The 15,493-nt window shown below is 35.8% G+C and overlaps 1 protein-coding gene across 2 annotated transcripts in view; it reads left to right on the top strand.

The window, feature by feature from the left end:
• 5PtaseI (inositol polyphosphate-5-phosphatase A) overlaps positions 1-11,980 on the top strand; it is a 400,034-nt gene extending 388,054 nt beyond the window's left edge. For both annotated transcript variants that reach the window (XM_090385500.1, XM_090385499.1), the window contains one exon: positions 11,303-11,980. In XM_090385500.1, coding sequence (XP_090241626.1) covers positions 11,303-11,491 — 189 coding nt within the window. In that variant the 3' untranslated portion in view covers positions 11,492-11,980. The remainder of the gene's footprint in view (positions 1-11,302) is intronic.
• Positions 11,981-15,493: the final 3,513 nt, after the last annotated feature.

Raw genomic sequence — 15,493 nt, 5'->3', positions numbered from 1 at the left:
ATCCTTAAACGTTTAATGTAAAATTAAATTAAATTATATACAGATTTTGCACAACATTTTTGTAAATAATACACATACAATTGTGCTATGCATATTATGACTTTATCTTAAGAAAAATACATACAGTAATCACTTATTTTCTTCTGCACCTTCTTCCAGCTGATAATTTTGTTTTCAACATTTGTTTGGAGTGAAGAAACCATCGAAAGTCCTTCAGTATCTTCTTCAGCGGCGAAAAACATTTTTAAACGATTGACTTGTATGAGCGCTTCTTCTATTTTCATCGGTGGTTCGTCGTTAATATGTTCTTCGACAGAATGACCTCCTTCCATTTCTTCATCCTCATGAGGAACTTCTTGAAAAATATCGATGATAATGTCGTTGATATCTAGAGCACCATCTTCTGTAGTGAAGTTTGAGTCTATATCTTTGTAGCCAGGGTCACTTGCAGCAGAAGTATCGTACATTATCAATAGATGTTGAAGTTCTTGTTCTTCTTGGTGCTCCACATTGCTGTTCACAACTTCAATTTTTGCGTTTGAGAAGCCAGACTTTACAAAACAGTTCACGACAGTTTGTTTTCTAATTGCGTTTACTGAAGAGGAAATCCATTGAATCGCATCTAGGATGCTGATTTTCTTTGCAAGGTCACTCACACATGTTACATCATTCATGTTTGCAATGAGATGTCTTAAAACACGTTTTCTGTAGTGAAGTTCAAAATTTTTTATTATCCCTCGATCCAAGGGCTGAAAATACATACAGTAATCACTTATTTTCTTCTACAAACACTCTGCAGATGTGTTTGGTGCCAGAAAAATGATTTGAATGTTGGACAATTCAATGTGCGGGTGAGATGCAGCATTATCCATGAAAAGAATAATTTTTCTATTTTGACAAATCATGTTTTGGTTAAAGTGACTTATCCATTCGCTCATGATATCTCGTGTCATCCATGCTTTTTTATTAGACTTCCAGTCAACATTCAAAAGATTCAACTTTATGCCCTTGAAACAACGAGGATTTTGTGGTTTTCCTATAACAAGAGGTTGTTCAAAGTCTCCCAGCATATTTGTACACAATAGTACAGTCAAGCGTTCCTTAGAAATTTTTCTGCCATGGCACTTTTCGTTTTTTAGACTCATTGTTTTTTCAGAAGAGCTTTAAAAAAACAACCCTGTTTCGTCACAGTTGTAAATATCCTTAGCTTCAAAATCATGACATAAATCTTCCAGTTTGATGGTCCACTCTGTTACAACCCCAGTATCAACAGATCCACCTTCACCACTTACGGTTTTCCAAGAAATTTTATGCCAAGTTTTGAACTTGTCTAGCCATCCCACAGAAGCTTTGAACTCGTTTACTGCCATGGATTTCGCAACCTCCAAAGCATTTTCCCTAATAATAGGCCCTTAATGGGAATTTTTTAGCACGTGCGCGACAAATTTGAAGTCCAACAATTTTCGGGAATGATTTTTGAACCTGATCATTTCTGTGTTGCCAAAATTGTTTGAGCAGTTCATTTTTTTTCTTTAGGATGTCGATTACTTGCGTCTTCCCGATTTTGAATTTTGCAGCGAGATTGCGAACACTATTTTTTTGCCGATCATACGCATTAATGAGTTCGACTTTATCTTTTAAAGTTAAATGTTTACGAGAAGACATTGTGCACTTCACACGACACTGAACAAAACTGAAACTGAAAAGACGAAAGGCTGACCATATCCCCCCCGCACGCACCAAATTCATCAGAAGTTTTACACATGCCTTAAAATTCTTGAAACAGGGTTTAGAACCGCGACGTAAACCTTGATAAAATTCAGAGAATTGGAAATAGAAAATAAACACACAATTGAGGCAATACGTGGAAGAAACGTTCCTAGAAAAAGGGCCGTGAGCTCACCCGCTGTCTGTTATGAGGAGATCAAATTAAGTGCTAATCTAAACGAAACAGTGCAGATTGCCTGTCCACGTCCATTACAGAGAATGTCCGCTAGACAAAAGCTGCAAACACGTTAAAACCAATGGAGGTGAGTTGGGGAATTTGAAAATGTCCATTGTAGAGAGATGTCCGTTAACGAGAGGTGTCCGTTAGGAGAAGTTTCACTGTATATATATATATATATATATATATATATACAAGTAAATAAATAAATAACACTATGTTCAGATATGGGAGGGCAATTTTAGCAAGAGGTCAAATCAGGGGATGGCAAATATGCAGAATCTGAATATAGCACTGTTGTTGTTTGTTAGATTTATTGGTGCATCAGCAACTTAGGCTATAATGCACTAATTACTGTCTGATATTTCCATCGTTTTTCTTACAGGAGATAGCAGTTCAGATAAGGTGATATTTATAAATAAATTTTAGAAAAAGAAAAATGTCATCTATGTTCTCTCGATCTCCTAGGACACACTGCAGTGTTAAATGATTGTAATTATGAAAATTTGAGGAAAAAGCTGTTTTCCGTTCTTTTTGATATTGCGGGCATTCTATGATGATATGCTTTACTGTTAGTGGGCATAAACAATTACTGCATTGGGGAGGGTCACTGTTTGTTAGTAGATAGCTATGAGTGAGGAAAGTATGACCAATGCGTAATCTGGCTAAAATAGTTTCTTCCTTTCTGTTTCGTCTCAGGCTGGATTGCCACAGTTTAGGTTCTCTCTTGATTTCAAAAAGTTTATTATTTTTCTGATCTTTCCACAAGCGTGTCCACACTTCTTTATATGTCTGTTTGATAAAGGACTTATGATCACTATAAGGAGTCCTGAAATTTGATGGTATCTCATTTGTAACAATTTTAGCAGCTAAATCTGCCTGCTCGTTTCCTACGATTCCAGCGTGTCCAGGGATCCAGCAAAATATTACGAGCTGTCCGAGTCCATGAAGTGCTAATAACTGTGCTAAAATTTTCTGTATCAGAGGATGACTAGGGAAGGATTTACACTGTAGAGCATTAACAGCACTCAACGAGTCCGTATAAATGATGGATTTAGCGTACGAGGCTTCTTTTATATTCTCTAGGGCTAGTAGAATACCATATAACTCTGAGGTATAAGTACTGCATTCTGGTGGGAGCTGTCTGGAGATGGTGGCATTTGGTAGTACACAGCTGTGTCAACTTTATTACCAGTTTTGGATCCATCTGTGTATAGCTGAATGAAGCTGCTAAACTCGGTAGAGTGAGCCAAATGTATATGTCTAATGTTGATATCAGAGAAGTTATTCTTTCCCCATTTCTGAAAATGTCTATCAATATGTACTGGAGCCATGGAAAGCCATGGCTGCGTTTCCATGCTAGTATCCTGGAGGGTGTTAGAAAACTTCAGGCCCCAGCTTGTGATCAAAGCTTCAAGCCTAATGCCAGATGGTTTGTTGTAACGCCGTTTAGTTTGATAGATTTCTCTCCATTTTGGCGTGAAGAGGTATTGCCACATGGGATGATGTGGGAGACTGCTGATTTTGGCTGCATAATTTAGTAGTAGAGTTTCCCGTGTAAGGTGTAACGGTGGTTCATAGGCTTCGGTATACAGGCTTAAGATTGGTGATGTGCGAAAAGCCCCCAGTGCAACTCTTAATGCACTGTGATGTACAGGGTCAAGCCATTTCAATACACTTGGCCTGGCTGAGTCATATGCAGGAGACCCATAGTCTAACCGGGATCTGATCAGTGAGCGGTATAGATGTAACAGCACGTAATGATCTGCACCCCATGACATAGAAGAAATTACTCTGAGAAGATTTAGTTTTCTAAGACAACTTGTACGAACATGTTTTATATGTTCCAGGAAGTTTAATTTTTTATCAAATATTACACCAAGAAATCTTATACTAGGTTGGAAAGTAATACAATGAGAATCCAACTGAAGGTCTGGATCCGGATGTAAAGAACGTTTGCGACAGAAATGCACAGCAGTCGTTTTTGGTTTAGAAAGCCGATATCCATTATTTTTGGCCCAAGAGACTATTTTGTTAATGGTGCCTTGTAGTTGTCTTTCAATAAGTCTCATATTTTGAGAATGACATGACATGGCAAGATCATCAGCGTACAAGTATGCGTCAACTGTGTTAGGTATGCACTTGGTAATAGAATCAATCCTAATGGCAAAGAGTGTGGCACTCAACACTGATCCTTGGGGAACTCCCTCTTCTTGTACATATGCTCGAGATAATGAAGAGTGGAATCGGACTTGAAAGGATCTATTGCCTAGAAAGTTCTTAATAAATTTTGGGAGATGACCCCGAAGTCCAAATTTATGAAAGTCCTGAAGAATCCCATATCGCCAAGTTGTATCAAAGGCCTTTTCGATGTCAACACATACCATAACTAGGTGTTCATTTCTCAAGAACGCATTCCGGATATTTGTTTCGGCCTTGATAATGAGATCAAGCGTACATCTTTTTCTCCGGAAACCATACTGACTTGGGCTTAAAATGTTTTGAGTCTCTAATAACCATGTCAGTCTGGCGTTAATTATTTTTTCCAATGTTTTTCCCAGACAACTGGTTAGAGAAATAGGACGGTAATTTTTGGGATCTGTGTGGTCTTTCCCTGGTTTCGGGAAGGGTAGCACATAAGAATGGCGCCAGCTAGCAGGGTAATACTCCTCTAAGAAAATTCTGTTATACAATTGTAAGAGTACAGTTAATGATTCCTCACTTAGATGACAGATCATGGTGTAATAAATCCCGTCGGGACCTGGAGCACTGTTTTTCATTCGTGCAAGTGCATTACGCAATTCATTCATGGTCAGAGGCAGATTATAAGAATGAAGGATGACAGTATTAAAATTTAGTTTGTATTTTTCTGTCTGGGATTTTAGCAATTGAAATGCAGGTTCATATGTGGCAACAGCTGAAAGCGTTTCAAACGTAGTACCTAAGGCATTGGCAATTTCTGTAGGTTCAGAGATTTCTTTCCCTTTTACAAGTAGGATAGGAGAAGTTGTCTGCGAGTATTTACCATTAATTCTTTTGATTTTTTTCCATATTGTAGAAGTATCCGTGGATCTGTTTATGGTAGAGGCATAATATGCCCATGCTTCTTTTTTACTCTCCCGTCTTATATGACGAGCTTTAGCTCTGACTCTCTTAAACTGTAGGTTGGATGTTTTCGAAAAATATTCCAATATTTGTTCCTTTCTTTTTTTAGCACTGTTGCATGCTTCGTTCCACCACATTTTTGGATGAAGCCGGATTTTGGATGATGATTTTGGTATAGCAGTCTCGGATGCTTTCATTATTGTATCTGTAATGTAGCTTACTGCAGAGTCAGTTGTGTGGGTTGCTATGAAGACAGTATCTAAGTGAGCTATTTCTTGGTATTTAATCCAGTTAGCCTTAGCAAATTTCCAGGTTGTCCTAATGTTACTCTGAGGAGTAGAACTTATACAGAAAGTACAGATGATAGGAAAGTGATCGCTCCCGCGAGGGTTATTAGTAACGGTCCAGTCTATGAGAGGAAATATCACTGGAGAGCATATTGAAAGATCAATAGCAGAAGTTGAGCCAGATGATAAATGCACGTATGTGTGAGCACCTGTGTTTAAAATTGTCAGGTTATGTTTATCTAAAATTTTTTTCAATTATCTGTCCTCTGGAGTCAAGATGTTGAGAACCCCATAGCGGGTGATGGCCATTCCAGTCACCCATAATACAAAAGGGAGCAGGTATTTGCATTACTAAATTATCTAAATCAGCAAAGGTGTATGTATGATTTGGTGATAGATACAATGAAATTAATGTTATTGTGATGCCAAAGGTGACACGGACAGCAATAGCCTCTGAAGATGTTTGCAGGGGGATAGGTCTAGAGGATACCGAAGAGTTCACTTGAGTGCTACTCCTCCATGAGCTAAATTAGATGAGTTTCTATCTTTTCTATACATATTGTAATGCTTAATTGTCATAGATATTGCATTTGTGAGATTTGTTTCTTGAATGCATACTGCAACAGGCTTGTATTCAGATAGAAGATCGTAAAAGTCGTCAAAGTTAGCACGGAGCCCACGACAATTCCATTGAATAACTGTATCCATTGTTTGGTTTTAGCTAGTGTCTGCTAACTTCCGTGAGGTAGTTTGCTTACGCCTGTCTATTTTTCCTTTATCCTTCTTTGAGAAGACTGGTCTGCTTGTGTCAATGTCACCTTCTGGATGAATTTCAAGAAAAGTGTCATCTTCATCCGCTTTTTCATCAGTGTCCATGGTATCAGATCTGAATGTGTGCGTATCAGTTCTTTCAGAGCTCTTAGTTTGTACTTTCGGTTGCTGATTGGGATTCTTATCTGGAGGTATTGTTACCGGAGTATTTACTTCTTGGGTTGCATATTTGGAGGAAGATTGTTCTTTTAATGAAGTAAGTAATGATTTCGCCCAACCAGATATAGAGATATTTGGAGGGACGGAGCAGTCAGTCTGAGTTGATATTGTGCGTAGCTGTTGAGTAACTGAGGCGTATGTAGATGATTTAGTAGGGATTGCAAAGTGTTTCTTTGCCTCTTGATATGACACTTTGTTCTCTATTTTATATTTCTGAATGTTCTTCTCTCTTTTCCATTGGATACAGTCCTTAGAGAAGGCAGAATGATTTCCCTGGCAGTTAGGACAGTTTTGGGTTTCATTATTACAGTCCGTATGTGTGTGTTCTTTTGAACCACAAGAAGCACAAGTGACTATACCTCTGCACACAGTTTGCGAATGACCGAATTTTTGCACTTAAAGCACCGAACTGAGTTGGGAATGTACAGTCGAACATGGCATCTGAGATATCCAGCTTTTATAGTTGTGGGGAGATTTGGTGACTTAAATGTCAATATGACTGTTCGTGTAGGGACAGGCTCTCCATCTTTTTTGATGACAATTCTTTTTGCCTGGACTACATTTTGGTTACTTAATTCGGAGACAAGTTCATCCTCTGATACATTTAGAAGATCCCATTCAGATATTACCCCTTTAGAGGAGTTCAAGGTGGCATGTGGGGTAACCTTTGTGGGAATTCCACCAAAGGTAGATATTTTCAAGAGTCTTTCAGCATGTCTGCGTTCACTCATCTCCACTAATAGGTCTCCAGATCTTAGTCGCCGAACCATTTTTGGAGGCCCAGCCACATTTTCGAGACATTTCTGAATTAAAAATGGGGAGAGCTTACTCAATGGTTGGTCTGTGGAGGAATGCAATATTAAGAAGAGAGGAGCAGAAAAATCTGTCCCTTCTTTTTTTTGTCTCTTAGCATGGGATTTATTCAAATTATCATGGTCATCATGTCTACTTGAATCTGGATCAAGAGATCCATAGTAGGACTGTTTTGTGTTGTCCATAGTTGCTCCTTTTAGTCCCGGGAGAGTGGATTTCTCCTCCCAGGCTTCCAGCCCCGCCACGTGGAGGCAGGAGCGGTGCCACCAGTGACCAAGCGATAAGGTTGTTAGTGTTAGTGCGTTAGTCTTATATACAAGAAGAAAGGTGGCTTTCCTTTCTGTTGAGTAAGCTGACTTCTTTACTTTAGAAGAGCAAAATTATATAACTTTGGAAATTAGAAAATAACATTCAACTACAATCAATCGCTCTTTTAAGAAAATCGCTTTCAAATCACTGAAGAATCGCTTTAGTCACTCGCTTGGCACTCGGGGCCGAATATAGCATTATATTATAGTACAAATAATCTAATACTATACTCAGATACTGCATATTTGCCATCCCCTGATTCGATCCCTTGGTAAAATTGCCCTCCCGTATCTGAATTTAGTGTTATTTATTTATTTACTTGTGTGTGTGTGTGTGTGTGTGTGTGTGTGTGTGTGTGTGTGTGTGTGTGTGTGTGTGTGTGTGTGTGTGTGTGTGTGTGTGTTTTTTCCCTCAGTCCCAGTTCATTTTTACACTAGGTTTTTCAAATTCTTTCACCTGTTTAACCACTACTTCACTTCCACTTTCTACTATCCCTCAAACTTCTCTTGGTTCTAGCACCTTGTATACTTTTCATTTCCATTTTCACAGACACTTTATTTATTCTACAAACCACACATTATTTATATCCTTTTGCTTCCTCTACTGCTCCACTGCTTGTTTTGGAGCATTAGACATACTATAACTTTTTTTATTTCCCTCACTCATTACTGGATTACTTGGGTTCCAGTATATATATATATATATATATATATATATATATATAGTGTAACCCCAAACACAAAAGATATTGGAACCGAAGTAATCCAGTAGTAAGTTTCTGAGAAAGACATTAGAAACTTTGTTACATTGATCTTGAATTTCTGGAAATAGCAATTTTCAGAAAACACATAAAAAAAATTTGTATGTACATAAAGTACATACATAGTATATATAAAGGATATGCATGAGTTATGAATGTATAAATTTTACATTACTGTATCGCTGGTTGAGTCACTGGTTAAAGAAGGAATGACAAAGGAATAACAAAGGAACTGGATGAAAAAAATAACTGACATCATATACCCAGATTTCAGAAAATTATTTGATACTGTTGTTCATAAAAGACACTGCTATACACATTAGAGCAGTGTGGAATTAAGATCAACTTAATATTATGGATAAAGAGTTGGTTGAGTGGGAGAAGACAGAGTAGTTATCAATAGGCACTTATCTTCTTGGACAAATGTTATTAGTGGAGTCTCCCACAGTTCAGTTTTGGCCCCATTGTTGTTTTCTATATTTCTTAATTGATGTTGATGAAGGCATATCAGGCTTAATGTCTAAGTTTTCAGATGATACAAAGGTTGGCAGGGTGATTAATGACAGTAATTAGTATGTGCTGCTGAAACAAAATCTAGAAAAATTAGGCAGATGAGCCGAGAAGTAAGCAATTGAAATTTAACAATGACAAATGCAAGGTAGCATTTGTCATGGGTAGCAGTAGTTCCAGAATAACATACCAACTATAATGTACCATACTCGGGATGGTGGAGAATGAAAAAGTACTGGGGGTAATTGTGCAGTCAGGCATGAAGTTCTTTGAGCAATGCAAACAGGCTGCTAGGACAGTTTATAGAGCTTTGTCAGTGATATACAAGAATTTTGTCAGCAGGGTACAAGGAGGTAATTATTCCACTGTATAACGCAACGGTCAGGCCACATCTTGAGTACTGTATACAAATCTAGAAACTTCATTTTAGGAAAGATGTGGATCTGTTGCAATAGATGCACAACAATGAAATTGGTGAAAGGAACAAAAGGGTGCCCTTACCAGAAAAACCTTCAGTTCTACAAATTTCAGCATATGGAGACTAGGCCACCTGAAAGATCTGATCAAGGCATTTAAGGCTTTAAATAGATTGAGTCGGTTTAGTGCTGATGGACTCTTTCCTCTTGTTCAGACTACAGACATGAGAGGGCACAAATTCAAATTGAGGAAGGATGGTTGCAGGATAGATGTGCAGAAGTTTGCCTTCATCCAGTGAATAGTTGAGTGTTGAAACAAACTTCCACTTGGTATTGAAAAGTGAGTAGTTTGAATAAATTCAAGAAAGAATAAGACTATTTGGGAGGAAGGACGGCTGCTTTCTTGCATCATTTGCTACTACTAATGCTAATATACTGAAATTATTATTATTAAATTTATTATAGTAGAAGCCTAATAATACAGCATCCATAGGACCGTGTCAGTGTTGAATTATCAGCAATTCTGGATTGCACTGGAAAACAATGACAATAGAAATATAGTGGACTTAGTTTATAGCCAATTTTGAATGTAGAACCTATTTTTCCCCAACACTCAGTTTACAAGATATTTCATATTTTAGTTTGCATGTACTTAGAATTTGATTTATCTGTTCATATTAGTTTGACTGCTGATTGAGAAGTACTGAAGTCAGAAGTCACTCCAGCAAGATCTAGAAGTTTTTCTATATCTTGCTACAGTGATCAGCTTTCAGCAGTTTTCAGATTGGTCTATACATCTGACATTGATCCCTGCATGTCAGATGGATATATAAAACAAACCTCCTGTACAGGTCAGTCAGTCAAAGTTAAGAGTGTGTGAATTAACGTTGTTATGCATTAATAAATTCTTCTTTTTAGAGTTTTTGGTTACATCTGCAATTTGACATGCATTTATTTATCAGATAGATTTTGTTAGGTGTGTAGTTATTACATAAGTAAATCTCACAGACAGTTTATAATGTCCCTATTAAAAAAAAAAAAAAAACATGAACTTTTATTTTGGCTGCAAATTAAGCCTTCAGGATGTGAAGTGGACTTCTCGTATGCTACACTATTTGTTTATAATAAACAATACTATTTGTATCTGTTTGTCCTATCAGTGGGTAAGTGATATGGTATTAGTTTTTTTTCATCCCCCCCCCCCCCCCCACACACACATTGTATGCCTATCCTGCTTTCAGCCTTTTGGTTTCATGTTATAGTTAGTATCCAAGGGTGTGTACTCTCAACACCATGCCAGATATAATTTGCTGTGCAGACTCTTTGGTTGTATATATAGGTTGTTTGTTTCAGCGTGTGTATGGGTAAATGTACCTCCCTCCCTCCTCACCGATGGGACCATTGCTTAGTGAAAATGGCAGTGTGTATCAAGAGCTGAGCATCATATCAGCATTGTTTTCACTCTGATTTCCTTTTGCTATTTATATTGATGTAATTGGTTATAAAATAACTTTTGAATAATATAAAATTAAAATAAGATAAATAAATGCACACTACATTTATCTTTTTACCACAAGATCCTATTTTTCAGTTTTATGCCCTGAGCTTTGATAGCTGCTACGAAAATTACCTTATTTAAAATGTGTTAAACCTGCAGTATATAAAAATATTGCTGATTTAACATATATTATAATAAAAGATTTAAAAATAAAAAAAATTAATTTATAGTTGATAAATTAATAAATCTCTCCATTTATGGTTGATAAAAAATAAAACATTTTACTTTTTAGATGCTTCTTGTTTTATTTATATTTCATTTTCTTTGATGTGTTTATTTTCACGTTACAAATAATGACTTTTAAAGTTGATAACATTATTGTATTGATCAATAATTTGACTTCTCATAATTCTTAAATGAATGTAAAAATTGACATTGGTATATGTCATAAATGTTATTTCAATCACAGTTGGATTTATGCCTAATGTAATCATTCAGGTATTTTTTTTTTTTATTCCCACTTCATCTCTATTTTCAATACAAATTTATCATTTGCATTTAAAATAAAAGTGAAGTGGATATAAAAAAAAAAAAAAAACCTTTTTTTTTTTTTTTTTTTTTTTTTGTTTTGTTTTTGCAAGATGGATATATATATTTTTTCTTTTTTAGAAATTTCCTGCCACCAGTACCAGTCATCTCCTCATCTACCCTGTGAAAGTCTTGACCTCAACTTGCCCCGCATTAGCCTTACCATGCCAACCAGCCCAGATTCAGCCACCTTTACTCGTTACATCCATGTCAAATATCCTGGCTCACCAGTTCGTATATTTCGCGAGACTACAGTTTAGGCAGATCTAGCTGTTATATGTCTAAGCAGGAACAGCCATATAAGAGATGCATTTGATAACTTATTTGTAAATTATTTTGGCTGGTATTGCTCATGATTTCAGCAAAAACTTTGGCAAGTAACTGTTCTGGATAGCAGTTACCAGTATGAAGAAATTGCTAGTTTTGCCCCCAAAGTAAGTTCCATCCTTATATTCCACCTTGTTTCATAGAATCAATCTTCCATTTGGGAATGTGTAAATAAATTTCATCATTCCTGTAGTTCAGTTATGTGCCAAACGTTGTATATTAACCTGTATATTGTCTACCCGGCACAAAGTCTGTGTTTTGAACTAACCAGAAGGATCAACCCACTGGCATATGGGTTTGAAGTTACCTCATTATCTCTTGGATATGGAGATTAACTTTACATTTATCAAGCTACCTCTTCTTGAATGTGGCAAAGTTCAGGTGTGGGATGAAGGAATTCTCTCTTTAGAGAATGTAATGAAGTCATTTGTGTGTAGGTGAGTGGGTGGGTGTGTGTGTGTGTGTGTGTGCATGTTCATCCAATGAAAATAATATATATATAAAGTTTAGCATACAGTAAAATCTGTTTAGCCAACTCCAACTATAATTCCAAAAAAATTAATAAATTTTGAGAATTCTGAGCATTACAAATGTATAAACGTATTTAAATCACCACCTCAATGTTTGTGTTGTTCATTAGTTCTGTGTACTTTAAGTATTATGTTCATTTTTAAAAATGACAAGAGAAAAATTATTTTTAATTGTGAAATTTAGTGAGTAATTTATAAACAAGTACAATTTTTTAAGAAAATCACTTTCAACTTCCCATTTTCATTCTTCAAACAGATAATTGCATTTAGAAACTATGCTGTTATAATATCCTCATTGAAAAATTCAAAACCATGTAAATATGGTTATTTAATGTACATGGATATATGTATTGAATAATTCAGTAATTTACTTTGTGTGCTATGTGTGCTGACACATAAGGATTGGTCCTTTTTTTCCATATTTAAATAGATATATTTATATATAGGATGTGGCAAATGTCATAAACCAATTTTATTTCTGAATAAATATAAACAACTATTGCTTTAACAAATTGATACATTTGCAGAATCAAAATCAATGCCCACTACCAGCTGCAACATGTTGAACTCCTAGAACACTACTTTCCTTAAAGTTTCTTGAATAATATAATAATAACACATAAGCAGTTATCAAACTAGATAACATAAGAAATTTTGTAATTTTTTTTAGTTTCTGAAGAGTATGACTTTCTGTTATACTCTTATTTGTGTTTATCCCATGTATGTGCGTGTGTGTCAGTCTATTTTAATTTTACTATAAGTATGTTTTCTTTGCCTTCATGATAAATTATAGTTATTAAATTTTTGTAACGTGTAGGTACTGATCTGGCAAGCCCTTGAATCACCCCAAACTGTTGCTACCCATACAGGAAATGTATTCCAATGATTAACATCTCACTGGCTAAAAGAAAATTTTCTGCAATCCAGTCTATAATTTTTCTGTCTTAGTTTGAATTTATGCCCCTGCTGGCTCCAGTATGATTTAATGCTGTGAAAATTTCCCCTTCATTCAATTTTCTATTCCCTTTAAGGAACCTAGTACCTTCAGCCAGTCTAACCATGTGTTGTCTATCTTAAAACCTTTCAAAGAACCTCAGTGTCTGTTTTGTTTTGTTTTTTTTTTAGGTGTGGCTTCCATACTTGGACACAGTATTTCAAGTGTGGACTCAATTGTAGAGTTATAATGATATTAAGTAGAGTTATAACCAATCACAGTAAACCCTCAATTTTACAGACTAATAGGAGATAGGGGACATCTCATTGCCAAACATCTATTAAATTGAAAGTTATTTTGGAGACTATTTGTATCCCATATTATTGAAAATTTAAACAGTTAATCTGTATATGTATATATTAGAAACACTGAAATAAAATTTAAAAAAAAAAACAAGTTTTTTATATACCCCTACTTATTGGTTGATACAGAGTACATAATTAGAAGAAGGTAATTTACCATAACCATATAGCAATGAATGGAAAAACTTTATTCAGAGTCAGACTCCTTAAAAACTCCTTACAACATCTGACATATTTTGTTTGACAATTATTTCTTTCACACTATATTCTTCACACATGCACCGGGAAATAGACACACCACAGTCTAACTTCACATGTAAGTGCGAGTTTTAATAAAGAAACAGGGCACAGCAAATGAGGACTTAATGATATAATAGTGAGCATAACCTTAAACAGATTAAGATGCTTGCTGGTGGCTGCCCTGACTCATGATCCCAGTTTAGGATACACTCTGGTGACAGTCAAATTATTTATTTTTTTTTTTTTTTCATCCATTAAATCGAGGTCTATAAAATTGAGGATTTACTGTATAAGCAATTGTTCAATAAATCATTAACAGCACACTATGGACCCTTCTTTCCACTTGTCTGCACTTACAGGGAATTTCATGTCTACCTATATCATAATTCCCGAATCCTCTTTCCCCCCCCCCCACCATTTTTAACTCTGCTTTACCAGATGTATAAACTGTTTTGGGGTTACCAAGTATAAAATCTTGCATTTTTCAGCATTAACATTATCTCACCATCCCTGAAGCCTAAGTCAGCCTGAAGCAGCACTGTGTGACTTTAACTGCTCTTTCAATCTCACATCATCTGAAAATTTTGACTCCATCTCTTCATCAATGTCACCTAAGAAAATAAGAAAAAATGAGTCTGTGAGTTTATCAGAATTTTAGCACATCACACCATTATAAAAGATTGAAAATTCTGCATCTCTCACCCTTATGGTTTTGCATGTAACTCACTAACAAAAAAGATGTGAGGCATACCACATTCAAAATGACTATAATAACACACTGAACACAACATAACGCATAAGCAAGGTAACCATCCTCCTCCTCCCCTCCCATCGTATTTGACCCTCTTTCATGATAGGCACGACATCCACACAATTGGAAATTCTTCATCCCTACAATGTAACACAACAAATAGTAATAATCAAGATAGTCACCTGCACTCGGACCAGGAAACAACTCTAACTACTGCCAGCCATGGACTGTCCACAGCTGGCAGCTAAGAGGGGCTTAAGCCAGTTGTCAGAAGCAGTATTGTAGACCTTCCTTTTTATGACATTTCTTCCATAAATCTCTGCACCTTTTCATTTCTTTCATATTCTGTTTGTGTCACATATAATGTAAAAAAGTGACTGTGTCCTTCATTCTGAACTGATAAATTATTATGAGGTTATCACAGAACTGGATGCAAGGGATAATTTTAACATATTTAGACTTCAGTAAAGTTTTGATACAGTCCTGCATGAATACTTTTTGTATAAAATTGGCTGATTGCTCAGTCCTGTATTTGCTAATGACATTAATGAAGGCTTATATAAAAGAAATATTTAAAATAAGATGAATGCAAAGGTTAATTCGTAACTTTCATTATGGATGGTATTCTACTTGTATACCCTATTTAAAAGCATCAGAATAAATATTCAAAAGGTAGAGCAAAAATTATTTTTTTTTCCTCAGCAAGCCAAGGTTACCAGGATATTTGATGATTCATAATGAGATTTAGATCGTGATCAACATTTAGAGATATATTTTTAAATCTCCATTTAAAAAAATGCACTTACAGAAGATCTGTGTATTTTGATCATGATTGCTAAAATAATGAAAATTCCACTCTGCACTCTGCATATAGTAACTGTGCCATGCAGAAGTTAAACCAACTACCTCCATGAGCAAAAAGAACAATTGCATAGTCAATGTGTTTAAGGTAATCTCAAAAATTAAGAGTTTTAAGGAAAGTAATTGGGAACAATGTTATGAACAAGTCATTACTGTTTAAAACATAAACGTGAATCTTTACATAAAAAAGTATATACAGTTTATTAACACCTTCATGGGTAGCACAGTTGGTATAATCACTGTCCTCCCCACACTGGGTGGAAAAGG

The sequence above is a fragment of the Mastigoproctus giganteus genome, chromosome 11 (assembly GCF_048544385.1).
Source record: "Mastigoproctus giganteus isolate SK-2022 chromosome 11, ASM4854438v1, whole genome shotgun sequence".
Lineage (NCBI taxonomy): Eukaryota > Metazoa > Arthropoda > Arachnida > Uropygi > Thelyphonidae > Mastigoproctus > Mastigoproctus giganteus.
This window is presented reverse-complemented; position numbering and strand designations above follow the sequence as displayed.